The sequence below is a fragment of the Anolis carolinensis genome, chromosome 2 (genome assembly GCF_035594765.1).
Source record: "Anolis carolinensis isolate JA03-04 chromosome 2, rAnoCar3.1.pri, whole genome shotgun sequence".
NCBI classification, from domain to species: domain Eukaryota; kingdom Metazoa; phylum Chordata; class Lepidosauria; order Squamata; family Dactyloidae; genus Anolis; species Anolis carolinensis.
The window spans coordinates 97,185,262-97,206,754 of record NC_085842.1 but is presented as its reverse complement, the minus strand read 5'-3'; the positions used below and the strand labels follow the sequence as shown (position 1 = coordinate 97,206,754).

Here is a 21,493-nt window from a genome sequence, read left to right as displayed (position 1 = left end):
TGATCATCAAGCAATGCTTGTTCTGGGACTTCCAGCATTGTGCTCTTGGGCATCATTGGTATGCCCCTGAAATCTCCCTTGATGCTCACCAGTTTGCTCACCTACCCTTCCTAATTTTTAGATGAGGAGGATGAGAATGAAAATTAGGTAACCGAAATGCTGAAAAGCAATACTATACTACTGGGTATTATCTGGGTTTCAAAGAACACTTACATTTACATTTACAGGAAATTAAAATTGGAAGTGGCAAATACTTTGTTTTGAAACATGCCCAGATATGTAAAAGGTGAAAAATAATAAAAATTAAGAATTTGTGAATGGACCATAGCAGTAATTTCCCCCTTCATGGGGAAAATAGTAGAAGAAGATAATACTGTGGGATGAGGTTGTGGTAGATATATTTGCTAAATAAACTTTTCAGACTAAAGAATCACTATTACTTGAGCCACTTCTCCCACACCCTCTAGCATCCCACTATTACCTGAATCTTTTTCAATATCAAAGACAGCCAGGCCTGTTCCTTCTCTGATGAAATACTGGATTTCTCCATCTTTCCCTTTATCGCCATCTTGAGCTGTTACTCTCATCACAAACGTCCCCTCTGGGCTGTTTTCTTCCACTGACCCTTCATATGCAAAAGATTCAAAGCAAGGAGGATGCAAATTTTCATTGACATCCATAACCTCAATCTCAATGTGGCAGAGGGAAAAGTGAGATTGGAGCTTTCCACCATCGCTGACCTTTACAGATAGGTTGTAAAAGTCCCTCTTCTCATAGTCTAGCTCTTTCTCCAAGATCAGAGCTCCGGTCAGCTCATTGAGATGGAATGTATTATCACCAGCATCAAACAGTTCATATTTCAGTTCTGCCCCAGAGATGCTGTCTGGATCAAAAGCTTCCAGAAACAACAGAATTGTCCCCACAGGCAGGTCCTCGGGAACCTTTGCTTTATTCAAGACTGGGTTGCAATGTGGAGAATTGTCATTCACATCTTCTAAAGAAATAATCAGATCAGTAATGGCAAAAAGCTGGTGGCCCAAATGGGGCTGGTCTCTAGCCTCAACCTTTAATACATACTGAGGCCATAATTCCCTGTCAAGAGGAGCAGTGACAACTACTTCACCAGTGACACTATTAATGGCAAATTTATCGGTGGGTGCCAGGAATGAATATTTCACTCTTCCATTGTCATTTGTATCAGCATCCTCAGCTTTCACCACTATAACTGTTGCACCTATTTTTATGTCCTCTGGTATAGTAACCAAATATACACTTTGCAAAAAAACTGGAGCATTATCATTTGCATCCAGAATATTTACTGCTAGTAACTTCCATGATGACTTCTGAGGAGTGCCGAGGTCATAGACAGTGATGTTGAGCACATAGAAACTTGTTCTTTCATGGTCAAATAGAGAGGACACCAGAAGAAGACCTGTTTCTGTATCAATATAAAAGCAACTATCCTCATTTCCAGAAGATATCACATAAACTATCTTTCCATTAAAGCCAGTATCATTGTCTCTTGCTGTCAACTGAGTTATAGATGAGTTCAGTGGAACTGATTCCATTACATCAATAGACCTTGGAAAGGTGTCATCAAATTGAGGAGCATAATTATTCATAAGATGTGCATTCAAGGTGGAATCTTCTTCCAAGTTTTGATCTGGAGATTGGGAGTCAATAGAATGGATTATAGTCCTGGCCACATCCTTTAATACCCCAGTTTCTTCACAATGAAAGTAGACTGGATTGTTCTGGTTAACCACAGTGATATTTATCCAGGTTGGGAGAGCATAATTTTTGCCATCTGTAGCATTAATTTTGAGAGAATGGAAAGCTGGTAGTTCTGCATAGAAATCTCTGAGAGAGGCTCTAAGGGAAATTACACCAGATACAGAATCCAGTTCAAAAAGCTGTTTTTCATTGCCAGATATGATTTCATACTTTATGCGCTGCAGCTCATCGACATCTATGGCTGACACTGTAATCACAGGATGCCCAACAGACAAGTCCCATGGAATACTTCCATTGCAGTTAATCTTTTCAAATACTGGTGCGTTATCATTCAAGTTATTAAGAATGAGGGAAACATAAACTTCTGTCTGATGACGAAAAGGAGATCCTGAATCTGATGCCCAGACACGCAGGTGGTACCACCTCTGCATTAATTCATAATCCATTAATTTAGTTGTGGAAATGATACCTGAAAATGGGTCGATGACAAATGGAACATTCTTCTGGTTGGCTATGGTGTACGTGGTGAAGCCATTCTCACCAGAGTCACCATCAGTAGCTTTCATCAAGAGGACACTGGTGCCAGAAGGCAGATTTTCATCAAAGGTGCCATGGTATGAAGATTGGGTAAAGACTGGAGGATGATTGTTGCAGTCAATAACATCAACAATGACAGTAACAGAGGCCTGGCTATAACTAGTTTTAACCTGAAGTACAAAGCGGGACTGTTCTTGAAAATCTATCACTTTGTCTGTAGTTATGAGGCCAGTTTGAGGATTGATTTTAAAGCTTGCACTGTCAGAACTAGTTTGCAAAATGTATTTAAGGTTTGGGAGTGCTGGAGTGATTTGAATCATAACAACATGACTCCCAGGAGGAGCAAACTCACTGAGTTGGACGTGATACACATCTTTTTCAAATTTGGCAAAAGTGTATTTTGAAGGTGGTATTTGAATAACTACAGTCTGAGAAAGAAGAGGGGGCTTGTTCTTGTCCTTAGCCTGCAGGCTGAGATTGAAACCAAGTGGATTCTCATTCCAGTTGATCTCCTTGGCTGACACTATCATGAACTCATTGCTTCCTACATAAGATCTGATGGATTTGAAATAGCCCTTTTCATTTCCCCCTATAATGTCAACTGAATCTACTCCAGAACCAGAGCCATCTGCTTCTACACTCAAAGTCGCATACAAGAGGTCCTCAACAGAATCAGATGGTCTCATCATTACTGAAACAATGACAGGGGGCTTCCTGACAGATGGTTCTATCTGAATTATAATGTTGGCTGAGTTTCCAAAGCCATTTCCTTCAGAGATCTTCCTCATTCGTTCCATGGCAAGAACTTTTAACTGGTGCTTCCCTCTGTGGGTGGCGTTTAGTCTCATGGCAGTCATAATAGCTCCACTGGTGGGATGAATGGTAAACAGTGCTGACCTTGTATTCAATGCATAATAGAACTCAGCATTCTGGCCAACATCAGCATCGGTGGCACTAACCACACCAATTGTGGCTTTCAGGGGAGTGTCATCTTTGATGGCCACTTTATAAGAAGGGGGTGAGAACAGAGGCTTCAAATCATTTCTGTCAAGGATATGGACTAGAACTTTAACCCAAGCCTCATAGGCAAATGTCTTCTCTATGGCTTGGATTATCAATATGTACTTGTCTTTGAACTCCCTGTTCAGTCGGTCAGTGTAACCACTCCTTGTTCTAATCCTTAAAAAGCAGAAATCCCCAATAATAAAGTCCTCAGCTTTAAAGAGGCCACTTGTGTCTCCAGAAGCTATTTTGTATTTGATGTCCCATGCTGGGTCAGTGATGTAAATGCCCATTTTGACATAACTTTCCACGTAGGTTTTGGGAGCTGAATTTTCAAAGATGGTGGCGTTATAGAGAGGATGAGTAAAGTGAAGCAGGGAAGCATTGCCTTTTTCTGAATTCCCATCACAAGTCAGAAAGAACATTAGGCAAAGTGCAAAGCTCACGGCAAGCCTCCTGGTATTGGTTTCCATTGCAGGTTCTAAATGGAAGAAAAAGAGAACAATCAGCAGGTGGTATGGTTACCGGTAAAATAGGAGACAGAAAAGCAAGACAGAATCTAATTTTTGATTCTGGAGTAGAAAACTGAAATGAAATCTCATTGATTACAGTTGGGTGTCACCTAACCAAACCAAGTCACTTATTACAAGTTGTGTGTCCCTTATCTATAATGCTTGGAACCAGAAGTGTTTTTAATTTGGGGTTTTTTGAACTTTGAAATATCTGTATTTGCGTCCATGTAGATATAGAAATATATAGGAGAAAAGGGCCAAAGTCTAAATACAAAACTCACTGAGGTTTCATATACACCTTATACAAATTGCCTGAAGGCACAACACATTTTAATCTGTATATATAAAAATGTAATGGAATTTGGGCCTAGAAGTAAACACCAAAACGAAATGCCCCAGAACCTCAAAACTTGGCCACACAACCCGCCGTTCTTGCCCCTAGGTTCCGACAACAAAAAGAAAAGAAAAAGCAAGTCCTAATTAGAGGGAGGGGAATAACTGTTTTTATCTAATTGCTGCCAGTTAGAAGGCTAAGCTCTGCCCACTTGGTCTCCTAGCAACCCACTCAGCCCAGGGCCTCTTCAACCAGGCCTCTTCCCCACTGCCTATAAAATACAGATTATCTGATTTGAACTGGATTATATGGCAGTGTAAACTCCAGGCCCTTCTACACAGCTATATAACCCATTTATATCCTTATATTATCTGCTTTTTACTGGATTATCTTGAGTCCCCACTGCCATATAATCCACTTCAGTGTGCATTTTATACAGCTGCGTAGAAGGGGCCTCATATAATCCAGTACTAAGCAGATAATATAAGATTATAAATATACAGTAGAGTCTCACTTATCCAACATAAACACCCCAGCAGAATGTTGGATAAGTGAATATGTTGGATAATAAGAAGGGATTCACAAAAAGCCTATTAAACATCAAATTAGGAATGATTTTACAAATTAAGCAACAAAACATCATGTTATACAACCAATTTGACAGAAAAAGTAGTTCAAAGCACAGTAATGCTATGTACTAATTGCTATATTTACAAATTTAGCACCAAAATATCACAATGAATTTAAAACATTGACTACAAAAACACTGACTACTAAAAGGCAAACTTCATTGGATAATCCAGAACATTGGATAAGCGAATGTTGGATAAGTGACATTCTACTGTAATATGAAATAATTACTGTAGTATAATAATACAGAACAATATAATCTCTAAAACCAGGACAGTAAATAAAGAGCAACACTCTGAAAGCAGGGAAATTGGGAATTCCAGAAAGGAAACAATCAGGGCCAGCTAACACCTCCCAAGAAAGCATTCTTCCACAAAGGAAGCTGAGAAGGGAGAGAAGCAGTGTGTATTACCAAAGTCATTATTATTACTATCATTATTATTATTATTATATTATTATTATTATTATTATTATTATTATTATTATTATTATTATTATTATTATTATTGTGTTGCCGTGAACCGTGAAAATGAACACAATCTACCTCCAAGTATTCAAAAACATTAAAATCAGAATATATAAAAATTACTGTGGTATAATAAAGCAGAACAATACAATCTCTAAAATCAGAACACTAAATAAAGAACAATACTGAAAACAGGGGAATTCCAGACAGGAAACAGTCAGAGCCAGCTAACACCTCCCAACAAAGTATTCCCGTCACCAAAGTCTGGCAAATCTTCTGTTTTCTGAGGGTCACAGCCTTTTTTTGTTGGGATGTGTGCGTTCAAGCACTGCATATGGGTACTTCTTCATCTACACAGACAGTAGAAGCACATAAAATATCGCAAACAACACCACTCTGAAAACAAGGGAATTCCAGACAGGAAACAATCAGGGCCAGCTAACACCTCCCAACAAAAAATTACCTCAGGGAAGAAGCAGCCAGGCTTTAAAGCTGCAAGGCCATTACATGCTAATCATTTTGGCTATTTGCAGCATTCATACTTGCCTCCAACAGACAAAAATACAGTAGAGTCTCACTTATCCAACACTCGCTTATCCAACGTTCTGGATTATCCAACGCCTTTTTGTAGTCAATGTTTTCAATAAATCGTGATATTTTGGTGCTAAATTTGTAAATACAGTAATTACTACATAGCATTACTGCGTATTGAACTACTTTTTCTGTCAAATTTGTTGTAAAACATGATGTTTTGGTGCTTAATTTGTAAAATCATAACCTATTTTGATGTTTAATAGGCTTTTTCTTAATCTCTCCTCATTATCCAACATATTCGCTTATCCAACGTTCTACCGGCCCGTTTATGTTGGATAAGTGAGACTCTACTGTATATTCACAAGCTTTAGAAAATAATATCCCCTGATGGCGCAGCGTGTTAAAGCGCTGAGCTACTGAACTTGTGGACCGAAAGGTCACAGGTTCGAATTGGGGGAGCGGAGTGAGCCCCCACTGTTACTCCAGCTTTTGCCAACCCAGAAGTTTGAAAGCATGCAAAGGTGAGTAGATGAATAGGTACTGCTCTGGCGGGAAGATAACGGCGCTCCATGAAGTTTTGCCACATGACCTTGGAGGAGTCTACAGACAACGCCACCTCTTCAGCTTAGAAGTGGAGATAAGCACCAACCCCCAGAGTCAGACATGACTGGACTTAATGTCAGGGGAAAACGTTTACCCTTTACCTTAACTACCACCAGTTCCTCAATACTTTATTGCCCCTACCACCATACTTCATCACGGCAACGCGTGGCTGGGCACAGGTAGTAATGTACAAAAAATGGAGTTTGTATACACTGAATCATCAGAAAGTAAAGATGTCACTATCTCAGCCATCCATGTGAACAGTTCTGGGGTTTGGAATATTTTGGATTTGGGACTTCTACATAAGGGATGTTCAACCTGTATTTCCCCAGTATTAGAGATCATAAATAGAAAACACAGCCACAGAGTCTGCCAGACCTCATTCTATGACACCTACTCCATTGGAATTACATGTACATAGTAACTGGCTTTTTTTTTCACATGGCTCCTGTTTGCCCCTCTGTGTTTGTTCTTATACCTGCTACAGTTTTTATATCTGACATTTCTGATTGTTTGGCTGTCTTCACTACATGCTGCTGTAGATAACCCCTGCTCATTCATGTCTTTCATTCAGACATTGAATATGTACACTGGACTCTGTGTAGTAAGTTGGCAGAAATGTGTGAGAAGCTTTTATATGAGTAGAGCTATATACGTTAAATCTTTCCATGCATTCAGGAACTACTGAACATATGCAGGGGTGTTTTCACACTTCACAGGGAACTTGAAGCAAGATCCACAGATGAAAGTCCATCCAAAAGGACTGCAATGATTCACAGTAGCCAGCATTAGCTACTTGACATCACAAGTTAAATCACTATTTGAAAATACTTCCCAAATAATAAACTAAGAATTCAACCATAAAATAAAAATCATTATATAGCTCACTAGTTGTTAATACACCGGATTACACAGGATACACTTTATATACACTGATTTGTAACATTGACTTTGATGCCTACTCTATGAGTCACCACTACTTATAAACCACTATTTGAAGAACAATGCTTAACAATGCAATCCTACCTCAAATATATGTCAACTGTAAAAGGTTAGGATTAGACACAAGTCTTTTCTGCAGGCAGAAACCTAGCAGCAGACCTCTGTTAGCTTTATTATTCTGGTTGAAGGGCCAAAAGAATCTAGAGGAAAACAGCGATGGAAGAATCAATTTATATTAGACTCAGATCTTCTCCAGCACAGGGACACAGCCACAATGCAGATACAAAGTTAGGCCAGAGTGACTAATTAATTTCCAATGCACCTAACTGCATTGAAACCATTGAAACTGGAGGATTTGAGATTCAATAGAACTTTAGCTGGTCTAATGTCACGTCAGCTGGCCCTCAGTTAGGACTGTGCCCATAGCCCTCGCCCAATGGCAGATGATAACTACTGTGGCAATGAACCCACCACAGGTCTAAGCCAGAACTACCTTGCAGAATGACGCTCCTCTAAATTTGGATGTAAACTTGGAGGGGATTCATTAGTGTTCCGTCCCCCAGGACGATGGTTTGCCTTACCTATTGGTCGTTTGTTTGTTTTCCCTCCTTTGCATCTTGTTTCAGCCTCTGGCTGCAAAGCCCAGGAAAAGTGGCTTGGAATCTGCAAAAGCTGGCTGCAGTTTTCTTTGCAGTGATTGGTCAAAGAGTGCAACATCTTAGGACCGCCCTTTTTACCAGGGTCTAGTCTCCATTTTGGAGCTTCATTCTGGCTATAGTTTTCCAACGTGCTGGAGCTGTGCAAGGCTAACTGGGACAAATCATCCTCAAAACCAGGCCAATCTAAGCCTATCCAAATTAGATAAGTATTGAATTACATTGATCTGGAATAAGAAATCTAGTTAGAGGAGCAGGGTTATTCTGTCGCTTCTAGAACTAATCTTTGCTGTAAAGATAGGGAAGGAAAGAGTTTCTCCTTCTAATATAGGCAGCGTGATTAGGGTATAGTGGTTTTATAATCACTTTTGCCTTCTGGAACCAGGGATAATTCTGTGACTAAAACCTATAGAAATTTGTTTCATTTTCTGCAACTTTAAGATCTGTGCCAGGTTTACAACCTTGTATGAATAAACATCCTTTTTGAAGTTATCCAGACTCAGTCGTTCAATATCTATAGGACAGCTTATAGGGATTTGCAGTTCGCCCGGATAAAGGACAGCACGTTTCAGTTTTATAGTTTTTTATTGTCCGGCGGACGGCACAGTTTTGAGGTAGATCAGCGGTTTTTCCGCTTCAGCTAGCTTGCACGGCTTTATAGTTTTTTATAGTTTAGGAAGTTTTAGTATAGGCTGCGGCTTTTCCGCCTGAGCTCAGTCTGCATACCTAAAGACTCTACCAGCGTCTGAGGCAGTGGAGCCCGCTCTCAGACCTGAAGGAGTCAAATAGTGGGGCTCTATTTCCTTGCTATTTGGCTCGCGTGTGCGCACGTGGCCCAGTGGCTTTCTGGGTTTGCACAGGCTGTGCAGTTCCCAGCAACATCCAGGGCTCCCTCGGCGGTAGACCTCGAGCCACGGAGCACCAGCGACAGTTCTTTGGCTGGCTCTGAGGCGTGAAGCCCACCAGAACCAGGCTAGAACCTGGACAGGCCTGGCAACGCTGCTGCGAGTTCGGCCGGAGCACTCGGCCGGCTTCGACCTGCCTCATCGTCCTGCGGTGGTGACCTGCCTCATCGTCCTGCGGTGGTGACCTGCCTCATCGCCTGGCGGTGGTGACCTGCCTCATCGTCCTGCGGTGGTGACCTGCCTCATCGTCCTGCGGTGGTGACCCGCCTCATTGACCTGCGGTGGTGACCTCCCTTCACAGCGGGGAGGAGGCATCTCTTCTCTCCTCCTTTCCAAAGCCAGCCTCGGTGCTCCTTCGGCGGCAGGCCTCGAGCCGCGGAGCACAAGGTGCTTGAAAATTTGGCGAAGTCGCCATTTTGGCAGTTTACGTCACTCGGGCAAGGGAGGTATCAAGTGGCAAGTTGCTGTCAGTTGGCATTTTGCAGCTTGCCTACCAAAGTTTGGCGCCAAAGGTCACAATCTTTGTAAAGTATAGTTACTTAGTGATATATATTGCTATGGTTAAGTGTTGTGCATTGTATTATATGTTGTATTTGCTTTTGTTGTAAATTTACTTGCTATTAAGAATACATAATGTCTATGCAATTTCAAGACGATACAGATGGTATACCTCCTTCTGAGGCTGAAAGTAGGAATGAAAGGCCCCAAAGGATAAAGCACCCTTCAGCCAAGATGCTAGCCCATCTAATAGATGAAAAGGAGCTCCTCCATGTGAGGTTAGGTTCGGCATGGGAGCGAATTGTAACATTGATGAACAGAATTGAGAGCTTGGGTATTACAAGGGTGCCATCCATATTACAGACAGACCTTGAAGAGACCTTCGGTCTCTGGAGGGGTTTGGTGTCTAAGATAGTCCAGGTCCTCGAGCGCATTAACGCCAAGGATTCAGAGTTAGAAATAGTGAGTGTCTTAGCTGACACTAATGAGAAAGAAAATAAGGTGAGGGCAATTCTAGATGCCTTGGAATTTAGTTCTCCACCTGTTAATCTAAGGTCTGAGCCAAAAGGAAATCAGTCTTCCTTATGCAGCCATGAGACCAATCTTTTGAAATCACCTGCTGTGGCACTTAGTCTTAAGTCCAACCGCTCTAGCCAGGTATCTAAACTAAGGGAGCGTGCATCGTCTAAACACAGCCACTCTAGCAAGTCTTCTGCTGCTGGGAGTGCCATCTCTTCCCTAGCTGCCTTGCACATTAAGGAGGCTGCACGTCTGGAGCTAAAGAGCAAAGTAGCGGGGGCGGAGGCTGATGCTAAGGCAGCTGATCTCACCCTTCCCTTTAAAGAAGAAGAGCAACGACTGCAAATAGAACAGGCCCGTAGACAAAGCGAAATGCAAATGGAACAGGCCCGTAGACAAAGCGAAATGCAAATGGAACAGGCCCAAAGACAAAGCGAAATGCAAATGGAACAGGCCCAAAGACAAAGCGAAATGCAAATAGAACAGGCCCGTAGACAAAGCGAAATGCAAATAGAACAGGCTCGTATAGAGATGCTTAGAATAAAGATGGATGCCGCAGCCAAAAGGGTAAGGGCTGAGACTTTGGCCAAGGCCCTAATTGAGCCACTCACAGAAGAAAATGTAAGCCAGTTACCAATACAGGACCCTTCTGCCAAAGTGTTTGCGCACCTTGGCAGCATGTACAGCCAGTTTTCGGATGAGGAACAGGGAGACTTCTCTCCTTACCCAGAGCAGGGCCCCAAAGTCACTTTTGAGTTTCCTGCAGAGCAGAGCGTCATAGCGGGGAGCTCACCCTTGCTCGAGCTACCTGTGCCTCCTGCTAAAACCCTAGGTCAGTCAATCAGGGCCTCAAGGCCGAGCGCTAGTTGGCCCCTACAGACAGCTGCACAGGGAACCATCGATTCGTCAGTGGTCGATGTCATCCCTCCAAGAGGCCAAAGGTTGACGCAAGGTACACGGTGGGAGTCCACTCCACAACAGCAAACTCCTCAATTGTTCCCTTCGACGCCAGAGTCCCAGCTTGTCTCCATCATCAGAAGCCCCAGAAGAGATCTTAAGGACAAGGGTGTCGAAAAGTTTTCGGACAAGCCTGAGGAATTTCTTCTCTGGAAGGCCACCTTCCAGAGAGCAATCAGAGACTTAAAGTTATTGCCGGAGGAAGAACTGACTCTTCTGGCTGCATGGTTGGGCCCAGCCTCATCCTCACAAGTTAAGAAGATCTACGCAGCCCACGTAGCCGATCCCGACAAAGCCCTGGAAAAGGCCTGGGCCAGGTTGCAGCAGAGGTATGGGGCCAGCACAGAGATTGAAGCATCTCTTATGGACAAGCTCCAAAGGTTCCCAGCTTTAAAACTCAAAGACTTCAAACTCTTGTGGGACCTCAGCGATCTCCTTGCGGAATTAGAGTCGGCCAAGGAGAATCCAGAACTGCCCGGTTTGAAGTGCCTCGATCAGCACCTGTCCCAGAGGCAGATCTTGACCAAGCTGCCCTTCACTTTGCAAGAACGCTGGGGACAGGAGGTCTTCAACTACAAGGAGGCCCACTCCCAGGCATACCCTCCATTTTCTCATTTGGTCCAGTTCATCACCAGGGCAGCCAGAGAAAGGAATGATCCACAGACGGGCCTCCCCACCTTATACCAAGGGACCCAGCCAGAGAAGGCACCTGAAGTGGACAAGAAACCACCTAGAGAGGCCAATAGACCTGTCAGCGTAAAGGCAGTCGAAACTCAACTCAAGACTGACGAACCCAGGTCGGAGGTAAAAGAGTTGCTTTGCCCTATTCACCAAAAGCCTCACAGCTTGGCCAACTGCAGGGAGTTTAGTAGAAAGACATACAAAGAAAGGCAACAGCTAGTTCAAAAGCAGGGAATCTGCTTTAGATGCTGTGGAGCAACTCCACACTTTGCATCCAACTGCAAAGAAAACATCAAGTGTGAGAAATGCAACAGCCTCAAGCATTGCACCGCAATGCACAACTCCAATATCATCTCCCACCCCAAAGAGAACGCTTCACCAAAAGAAAAGTCAGCAGTCGAAGACACCGACAAGCCAGCCGCACCAGAGATGCAGGTGGAAGTTTCAGCAGTCGCCTGTACAGAGCTGTGTTCTGACTCGCACCAGTACAGAGTTTGTCATCCTATCTGCCTAGCGGATGTATATCCAGCCAAGAGCCCTTGGCTTAGAAAGAGACTCTATGTGGCCCTGGATTCACAGAGCGACGCCTCCCTGGCTACTCCAGAGTTCTTCCGCATGTTTGACCTTAAAACCAAGATGGTCGACTACACTATGACTACGTGTGCAGGAAAAAAGAAGTTGCAGGGTCGCATAGCATCTGGCTTTGTTGTCTCCTCTTGCGACCAGAAGAGACAGTTCAAGTTGCCAGACCTGATTGAGTGTTCCTCCATCCCTCGGAACAAAAAACAAATTGTAACTAGAGAAGTTGTGGAGGCTCATCCACATTTGCGACGGTTAAAGAATGCTATACCAGCCTTTCGGCCAGATGTGGACATTGCCCTTTTGCTTGGCTCGGACTGCCCGAGCTTGTTCTGTGTGAACGACCAAGTTAAAGGACCTCCAGGTGCACCTATCGCACAACAATTGCCATTAGGCTGGACAGTCATAGGCCCAGTGTGCATAAACAAGATGCACCCACCATCGTCGTTGGACTCCAATCAAGCACAGGTGCTTAAAGGTGGACGTCCTACACTTGTGCGCAGTTGCCTAAGTCATATCTCGGTCTACTGCCAAGCAATAACTCCAGAGTATTCCTCCATCTTCAAAGTCTCTGAGAGAGACGAAGCCACAGCGCTCTCGAAAGATAAGCAAAGGTTTTCGGACATTATGAATGCTCAAGTCTTACGAAGTGCAGAGGTGAAAGCCTGCAAATCAACCACAGAAATCAAGATGGGCCAAAGATCTTGCCTGGAACCACACCGTTTTGAACGTTTTTCGGAGTGGCACAGTCTTCTTAGAGCAGTTGCTAGGCTTATACATCGCTTAGTCTGCAAAGATAGTCAGCCTTTGCAAGTTCAGGACATGTTGAAGGCTAAGGGAGTAATATTCAGGTCAGTTCAGAGGCATGAGTTTAGTCTAGAAATAGCCAGGTTAGAACAAGGGCTTGACACCCCCAGTCGGAGTTTCTTGCGTGAGTTAAACCCATTTCTAGGCAAGGAGGGTATTTTGAGAGTTGGAGGAAGGTTAGCCAAAGCTAAACTCAAGGCGTGCATAAAAAACCCCATCATCATACCCCCTAATAGTCACACTGCATTGCTGCTCGTTCGGCATCACCATGAAAGGATCCATCATCAGGGTAGAACTCTGACTGAGGCGACCCTTAGAAATGAAGGCCTGTGGGTGGTAAATGCTAAAAGTTTGGTCAGCAGTGTTATTTTTAAGTGTGTCAAATGTCGGCGACTCAGACGTAACTGTCAAAGTCAGTTAATGGCAGAACTACCTCAGGATAGGACTTTGACAGACCCACCCCTTTCCCATGTGGGAATCGATGTGTTTGGTCCTTGGGAGGTTGTCACTAGGAAAACCAGGGGTGGTGTTGTAAATAACAAAAGATGTGCGGTTTTGTTTACTTGTTTGTCAGTACGAGCTGTCCATATAGAGGTTGCAGAGGGAATGGACACTTCATCATTCATAAACGCATTGAAAAGGTTCATAGCCCTCAGAGGGCCAATTAAGTCAATTTGGTCGGACTGTGGCACCAATTTTGCATGTGCAGACCTTAGCCAACCACTTCTGGAAGAGGTGGAAGGCCGAATACTTAAGCCAGCTTCCAACCAGAAGACTCTGGCAAACCCCAAAGGACAATTTCAAGGCGGGAAACCTTGTGTTGCTAAAGGACAAAGACTTGCCCCGCTATGCCTGGCCTATGGGCATTACACTAAAGACCTTTCCTTGCCCTGACGGTAAGGTTAGAAAAGTTCAAGTAAAGCCTCATAGTAAGGACAAAATGTCTGTCCTGGACAGACCAATTAGTGACCTCGTGTTGCTTATTGGAGATGTTTAAAGTTCTAGTGTTTGTATTGTTGTGTATACAAAGGTGTTTGTATGTTTTTGATTGGTAAATTCCCACATCCTGGGAATTTAGCGGGGAGTGTTCCGTCCCCCAGGACGATGGTTTGCCTTACCTATTGGTCGTTTGTTTGTTTTCCCTCCTTTGCATCTTGTTTCAGCCTCTGGCTGCAAAGCCCAGGAAAAGTGGCTTGGAATCTGCAAAAGCTGGCTGCAGTTTTCTTTGCAGTGATTGGTCAAAGAGTGCAACATCTTAGGACCGCCCTTTTTACCAGGGTCTAGTCTCCATTTTGGAGCTTCATTCTGGCTATAGTTTTCCAACGTGCTGGAGCTGTGCAAGGCTAACTGGGACAAATCATCCTCAAAACCAGGCCAATCTAAGCCTATCCAAATTAGATAAGTATTGAATTACATTGATCTGGAATAAGAAATCTAGTTAGAGGAGCAGGGTTATTCTGTCGCTTCTAGAACTAATCTTTGCTGTAAAGATAGGGAAGGAAAGAGTTTCTCCTTCTAATATAGGCAGCGTGATTAGGGTATAGTGGTTTTATAATCACTTTTGCCTTCTGGAACCAGGGATAATTCTGTGACTAAAACCTATAGAAATTTGTTTCATTTTCTGCAACTTTAAGATCTGTGCCAGGTTTACAACCTTGTATGAATAAACATCCTTTTTGAAGTTATCCAGACTCAGTCGTTCAATATCTATAGGACAGCTTATAGGGATTTGCAGTTCGCCCGGATAAAGGACAGCACGTTTCAGTTTTATAGTTTTTTATTGTCCGGCGGACGGCACAATTAGCCTAATGATATGGAAGCCACCTGCTGCTTGTCTGGGCCAATAAGGGATTTCAAGGAAATTTTGAGCCAAGCTATATAGGGTATTGAGGTTCATAACTAGTTCTTTGAATTTTGCTCAAAAACAGACCAATGCAGTTTCCAAACAGTTTCCAAAGACAGCCACACATAGAGTGCATTACAATTGTCCAAATGTTTTATTAGGGAAGCAGTTCAAAAAAAGAGAGGGGGAAGAAAACAGTCAGAGATTATAGTCTGGACTCAGTAACCGATATGTAACTGGAGAAAACACCCAAAAACATGTGGTATAGGAGATATCAAATTTGCCTGGGTTGAATTGCTTCAGTGACTTTGAGAAAGGGGGGTTCCTATGGGCAGTCTGCTACCAAGCATTGGCCTTCTGTCTCCCAAAATCCTGCTTCATGAGCTTAGCATGGTAATTTTTTAAAGTCAGGTTTCCCATCAAGTGGTTTAAATTGCTTGTGTCTACCATAGAATTGTTGGACGGGAAGGGAAAGTCGGGTTTTCCCTCAGTGGTGTCATATTTAAGATCAACTGCTTGGATCTACTGTAGAGTAGCAGGATCCAAAGGGAAAGTCAAGTACCTCATAAGGTATTTTCCCCCCCAAAGTTTTTTCTTTTTAAAATGGAGTGGGCAGGGATTAAACTGGCTCGTGGGATAAATATGAAAACTGATAATTTAGGTAAAGCTGGCAAGAAAAGACAATGTGTGAAGGGGAATGAGAAATGGAAAGACGTCCTTTATAACACTACTATGGGGCATAATGCCACGGTAATATGACGCTTTCCCCCCGTCTCCACCATGGGATAGAGACCATAATAATAGCCTTGCATAGACATACATTTCATAATCATAGAAATACTTTTGTGTAAAGTCAGGTGACTACTTTATAACATGCATTTGGGAACTGGAAAGAAAAAAATACTCGGGTCAATTATAGATCCTTATGTCTTCATAGGAGACTGCTGTCACATGCTTTAACTTCCTGTTAAAATTAAAATCAAAGATTGAGTACCTGACAGCTCTTTGGCACCACTCTATCTTGAATATACATATTTTACAGGTATTTTTCAAATTATAAACACTTCTGTTTTCACCATAATAAAGAACAAGGTGCGTCGCCTTAGTTACGATTGCATTTGATTCCAGAAAAACTTCATCATGATAGACAAAATACAATCAACTAACTAAAGTTTGAGCATCCCTTATTTAGGGATGCATCTACATTGTGAAGTTAATGCAGTTTGACACCGCTTTAACATGCATGGCCCAGTGCTATGGAATTCTGCGAACTGTAGTTGAGTAAAGCACCAGCACTATTTGACAAGGAAGGCTAAAGATTACAACTCCTAGAATTCCATAGCATTGAACCATGGTAATCAAAATGGTGTAGAGTTGCATTAATTCTGCAGTGTAGATGACCCTGGAATTCAGAAATCTAAAATACAGTAGAGTCTCACTTATCCAACATTCGCTTATCCAACATTCTGGATTCTCCAACGCATTTTTGTAGTCAATGTTTTCAATACATCATGATATTTTAGTGCTAAATTTGTAAATACAATAATTGCTACGTAGCATTACTGCATATTGAACTACTTTTTCTGTCAAATTTGTTGTATAACATGATGTTTTGGTGCTTAATTTGTAAAATCATAACCTTAATGTGATGTTTAATAGGCTTATCCTTAATCTCTCCTTATTATCCAACATATTCGCTTATCCAACATTCTGCCGGCCCGTTTATGTCGGATAAGTGAGACTCTACTGTACTTCAAAATCCCAAACTGTCCACAAAGATGGCTGAGATAGTAACACCTTTACTTTCTGATCGTTTAACACACACACACATTTTCTTTCACACACTAAAATTAATTAAAATATTGGGTACAAAATTACCTTCAGGCTATGTATATAGGATCTATATGAAACCTAAATAAACTTAATGTTCAGACACGGATCTCACCTCTATGATATCTTAATATTTATACGTAAGTGTTCCAAAATACAGAGCATTTGTGGTCTGAAGAATTTGAAATAAAGTATACTCAACCTGTATTGTCACTTACAACTGGTTGTTAATGCTAAATATAACTCTTATACTCCAGATGAGAAACTGGCTAACATTTCATTTTCTCTTGGAACAAGACACTGAAATCTCTCTTGAGGGCTGATTAGAATCGGCTCCTCCCACTTCATCCACGCATGAGGATTGGCAGTAATTATTCTCATGTTTGGGGATTCCCATAATCACAGCTGCTTGTTAATGAGCCATGGAATATATGTTATCTTATGGTAGAATCACACCTGTAAGACATTTTCAGGCTTAAGCTGTTGATGGAACTCCCTTCCAAGGGAAGTTAGTCTGGTCTCCTCTCTCTTATCTTTCTGCCAGCAGGGAAAGGCAAAGGGATCCATCTGCCACTTTTGGCTTTATGACCACTGCTTCTCCAAATGCCCTTGAGTTATGTAGGAGCTCTCCTTGTTGTGGACCCAGTCCCAGCATAGAAATGGCTATATGAGTGCTCCATTGAAATTTGGACTAGTTGTGAAAGGGGGCTACCCATGATTGGAAACCGCTTATTTCCTGAGGAAGGGGCACTTAATGACAGGAGGGAGCAGTACTCCCCACTCTCACCATGAGCTTTTAAAACAATCCATGTTTTAAGATAGCTTTTAATGAGCTGTTTTGAGTCCTATTATTGGAGAAATTATTTGAGTATATTAATTTTAAAATGAATGGATTGCATTGCAATAACTGTAAATGACAACTATAATATTTCATACATGCTCCCCCCACCCAGTCATCACTGCAGTTTCCATCTGTTGAGTTTCAAGCAGCTATTAAGCTGTTTGTCTCATTTGAGAAGTTTGAGAATTTTAGATTTTAATCTGGAATTCTCTACAATGTTAATATTATTTTATCTGTTTGCCATCCCAAATGTCACAACAAATGTAATAAAAATGGCTATGGTCTTTGGTTAACCTGTGCCTGCTAAATGATTTCCTTGAGTTTTCAGTTTTGTGCCTAAAATGAAAATTCTGTGATTTGGCAATTAACACCATTAACCCCATTTTTTGCAGATGAAGTTAACACGATGTCGACTGCAATGCTTTTGGTAGAAGCAGCATCATGCAATAGTTTGAGTGTTATACTATGACTCTAGAGATTGGGGTTCAAATCCCTGCTCAGCCATGGAAACCTACTGCCTGACATTTGGCAAGTTACATTCTCTCAACCCCAACAAAGGAAAACCTCCTCTGAATGAAGTTTGCCAAGAAAATCACATGACAGGTTCGCCTTAGGACACGATACATCAGTAATAAATCAAATACACAGAGTGATAACATAACTATTTTAATTACTTAATTAAAAAATTCAATATCAAAGGCACAGAACTGTTTGGAAAATGCAAAAAATGAGTTAATCCATGGGTGGCAGCCTCATATCATCAGTGCAATCATTTGTGCTGAGATCACATGTTTGCTACCATCTGTGATCAACATGGGTATCTCTACTTGCTTGGTGATGCTGACTGTACTTTTTATCTACCCACAAAGTCCTCTGAGTAATGCACAGCACCTTAAAATATAAAATAAAAAATACAGCAAAAAATACCAAACATAACTTACCACATGGACAATGGAAAATAAATCCAAAACAAAAGCAGTGGCTGCAAATAAAACATGGCAGTGTACAAAAACAAATCAAAATGATCAAAACCAGGGGTCCTCAAACTTTTTAAGTGGAGGGCCGGTTTATGGCCCTCAGACTGTTGAGGGGCCAAATTATCATTTGAAAAAAAAATACGAACAAATTCCTATGCACACTACACATGTCTTATTTGGTGCAGAAACAACAACAACAACAACAAAAGAGCATTACAATATTTTTTTAAAAAAATTAACCAACATAAACCTATCAGGATTTCATTGGGAAGTGTGGGCCTGCTTCTGGCCAAGGAGATAGTCAAGTTAATTAGGAATGTTGTTGTTGTGTGCCTTCAAGTCATTTCAGACTTTGGGCAAGCCTAAGTCTAAAACTGAGGGCGGGGGCCAGGTAAATGACCTTGGAGGGCCGCATCCGGCCCCCGGGCCTTAGTTTGGGGACCCCTGATCAAAACACTGAGATGGAAATATACAAAACCCCTTAAACAGTGATAATGTATCATTGTCTTTGTGTAATTACACCACTAAAATATACAAAATTGAACAGGAGAACTAAAAAAAACCCTAGTTTGATAGACCAGTTGATGGCTACTACTGGGAGAAAGCTTCACTTTCCCAAGGCTGTTGCCCACCCATATGCACTACAGGCAGCCAAAAAAGTATTTAGCAAAACCCGATAGTTTGAGGCTATAAGAAGATAAGAGTGAAAGCGACAAGGAAAGAGAGCTCATTGCCAGAGAGCCATGATCTTAAAAGCACAGATCCTGTCATAACTTTAACAGGGTGAAAAAGTCAGGGAGCATGCAGGAACTTGTCAGAAGCTGTTCTTTCTCCATTCTTCATTTGCTGAGACCAGAAAAAGGTAAAGCAAATACTGGTGCCCACAAGTCCTGTGAAGGAGGAAGGATTTCTTGCTTTTTACAGGAAAAGAAATGAGCACCAGCTTCAGAAGAAATTAAAACAGATCAGAAGAAACTACATACCAAGGGCTCTAGCCCTCTTCATCTAGTCTCCTTGTACAGCGATGGCTAGTTTACAATTCATGGTTCATGTGAGCTACCCTGTTTCCCCCTAAATAAGACAGGGTCTTATATTAATTTTTGATCTAAAAGATGCTTTGGAGCAGTCTTATTTTTCCAAATTGGCTCTTTAAATGAACTTTATCTAGGGCTTATTTCTGAAATAGGGCTTATATTTCGAGCATCCTCAGAAATGCTGAAAAATCATGATTGATCTTATTTTCGGGGTAGGTCTTATTTTTGGGAAAACAAGGTAGTTCATGATGTACCACCAAGACTCCAGACCAACTACGAGCCAACATGGCCCTTTACTCCAAGGACTCAGCTTATAGGGTCTCTGGCTCCTGGCTTTTTAGAGCACTGATGCTGCACCAGATCAAGGATGCTAAGGCTCTTCTCTCTTCATAAGTTAAATAAAAGAGGGGAATATGATGCAGGCAACTTGTCACACACGAGGAAGAAAAATCACAGCATGTCCCCCATATTGCTGTGTTTTATTGAATATTTTAGTCAGGGGTTTTATATGCTGTTTTTATGTATATCTGTTTTATGTTAATTGAGATTGTTATTGTTTTATAAATGTTTGTGTATTTTACTGTATTTTGTATATTCTGTTGCATTACTATGTGATTTATAAACCGCCCCAAGTCCCTTTTGGGAGATGGTGGTGGGATATAAATAAAGTTGCTGTTGTTGTTATTATATCTGTGGGGGACATTGTAGGGCTTTGCATGGATATGTGAAACCTTGGGTAATAGTGAATCCTGTTGATCAAATTACTTCCTACAAGAGCATACTATAGAATTGTGTTGGATAACTTAGGAAATGCGTAGAAAGGACACTGGGAATTATAGCGATCTCACATACTTTAACTAACATGGCCCCTTCTTTAAAATCCTGGAATCTGTAGTTTGGTACAGAGTTCTCTAACAGAGAAGACTAAATACATTGCAAAACTACAAATCCCAAGATTTCATATGGCAGCTACAATGGTGTCCAACTATTATAATTTTGCAGTGAGAATACAACCCTAGACTGTCCATTTACATGCTTGAGAACAAGAGCCCCATGCTTAGCAAATGACAGGATGAGAATGTCTTTGCCTATTTTCCCACAGTAAATTGCAGATGAGTCACCAATCACTTTGTGACACAGCACATATTTCCCACAAAGAGGCTGGCTAGTTCAAACCTGGACACCTCCAATTAAAAAGAACCCTGGATAACAGAACTAGGACACTGAACTACACAATGTGGGCGAATGAGCTAGTGATCTTTAATCTGTAGCTCTGCTCACACTGAAATTCATACCATTCTCTTTTTCAGAGTGTGGACTGAATGTATGGGAGTTTATACACATTTGGAAAATAACAACAGGCTACCAGTCTGAAGTTGGCATTTCCTGCCAAAATATTTCATTCTTGTCTTTTGGCTTGTCTTTTTACATTTTTATGCCCATAGGGTTGGCGTGGTTTTATACTCAGTAACTCCCTATCATTTAAATGGATACATACAGTCCTACTGTTACTTGAAATCTTCCCACCTGATGATAAATCTTTCCATTATTTTATGGGAGATCCCAAAGAACATTCCATACTCGCTATAAAAATTAATGAGTCAGCAGAGTATCACAGAAATACATAAATTCACAGACACTGTGAGTGTGTGGAGATATATATATATATATATATATATATATATAAAAGGGTAATGAAATTTCAGCTTAGGACAAAACAACAAAACTACACATCCCAGAAACACTAAACTTGGCAGCACAACCATCCATGCCTCTACGTTCATACAACAAAAAGCTCTAGCTACTCCAGAAAACGGCCAGGCCTTGAGACTGCAAGGCTATTCATTGCTATTCCACCTGGCCAACAAAGGATTCCCATAAGCCACAGCAACGCCTTGCTGAGCACAGCTAGTATATATATATAAACTTTTGAAACTGAAATCTTAAAACTTTGATTGAGTTATAGCCACTGTTTGTTCCTTTTGTTTAGAACCCAACCTTGAAAAAAGATATAAAAACACAAACTTGAGAGAGGAATGTAAAGTGTGTTTCATGTGAATGCACAATTGTGA

The 21,493-nt window shown here is 41.6% G+C and overlaps 1 protein-coding gene across 2 annotated transcripts in view; it reads right to left on the bottom strand.

Annotated features, from left to right (window-relative positions):
• Positions 1 to 21,493, bottom strand: part of fat2 (FAT atypical cadherin 2) — a 130,546-nt gene that overhangs the window by 77,577 nt on the left and 31,476 nt on the right. For both annotated transcript variants that reach the window (XM_062970266.1, XM_062970267.1), the window contains exon 2: positions 482 to 3,754. In XM_062970266.1, the coding sequence (XP_062826336.1) occupies positions 482 to 3,746 (3,265 nt within the window). In that variant the 5' untranslated portion in view covers positions 3,747 to 3,754. The remainder of the gene's footprint in view (positions 1 to 481; positions 3,755 to 21,493) is intronic.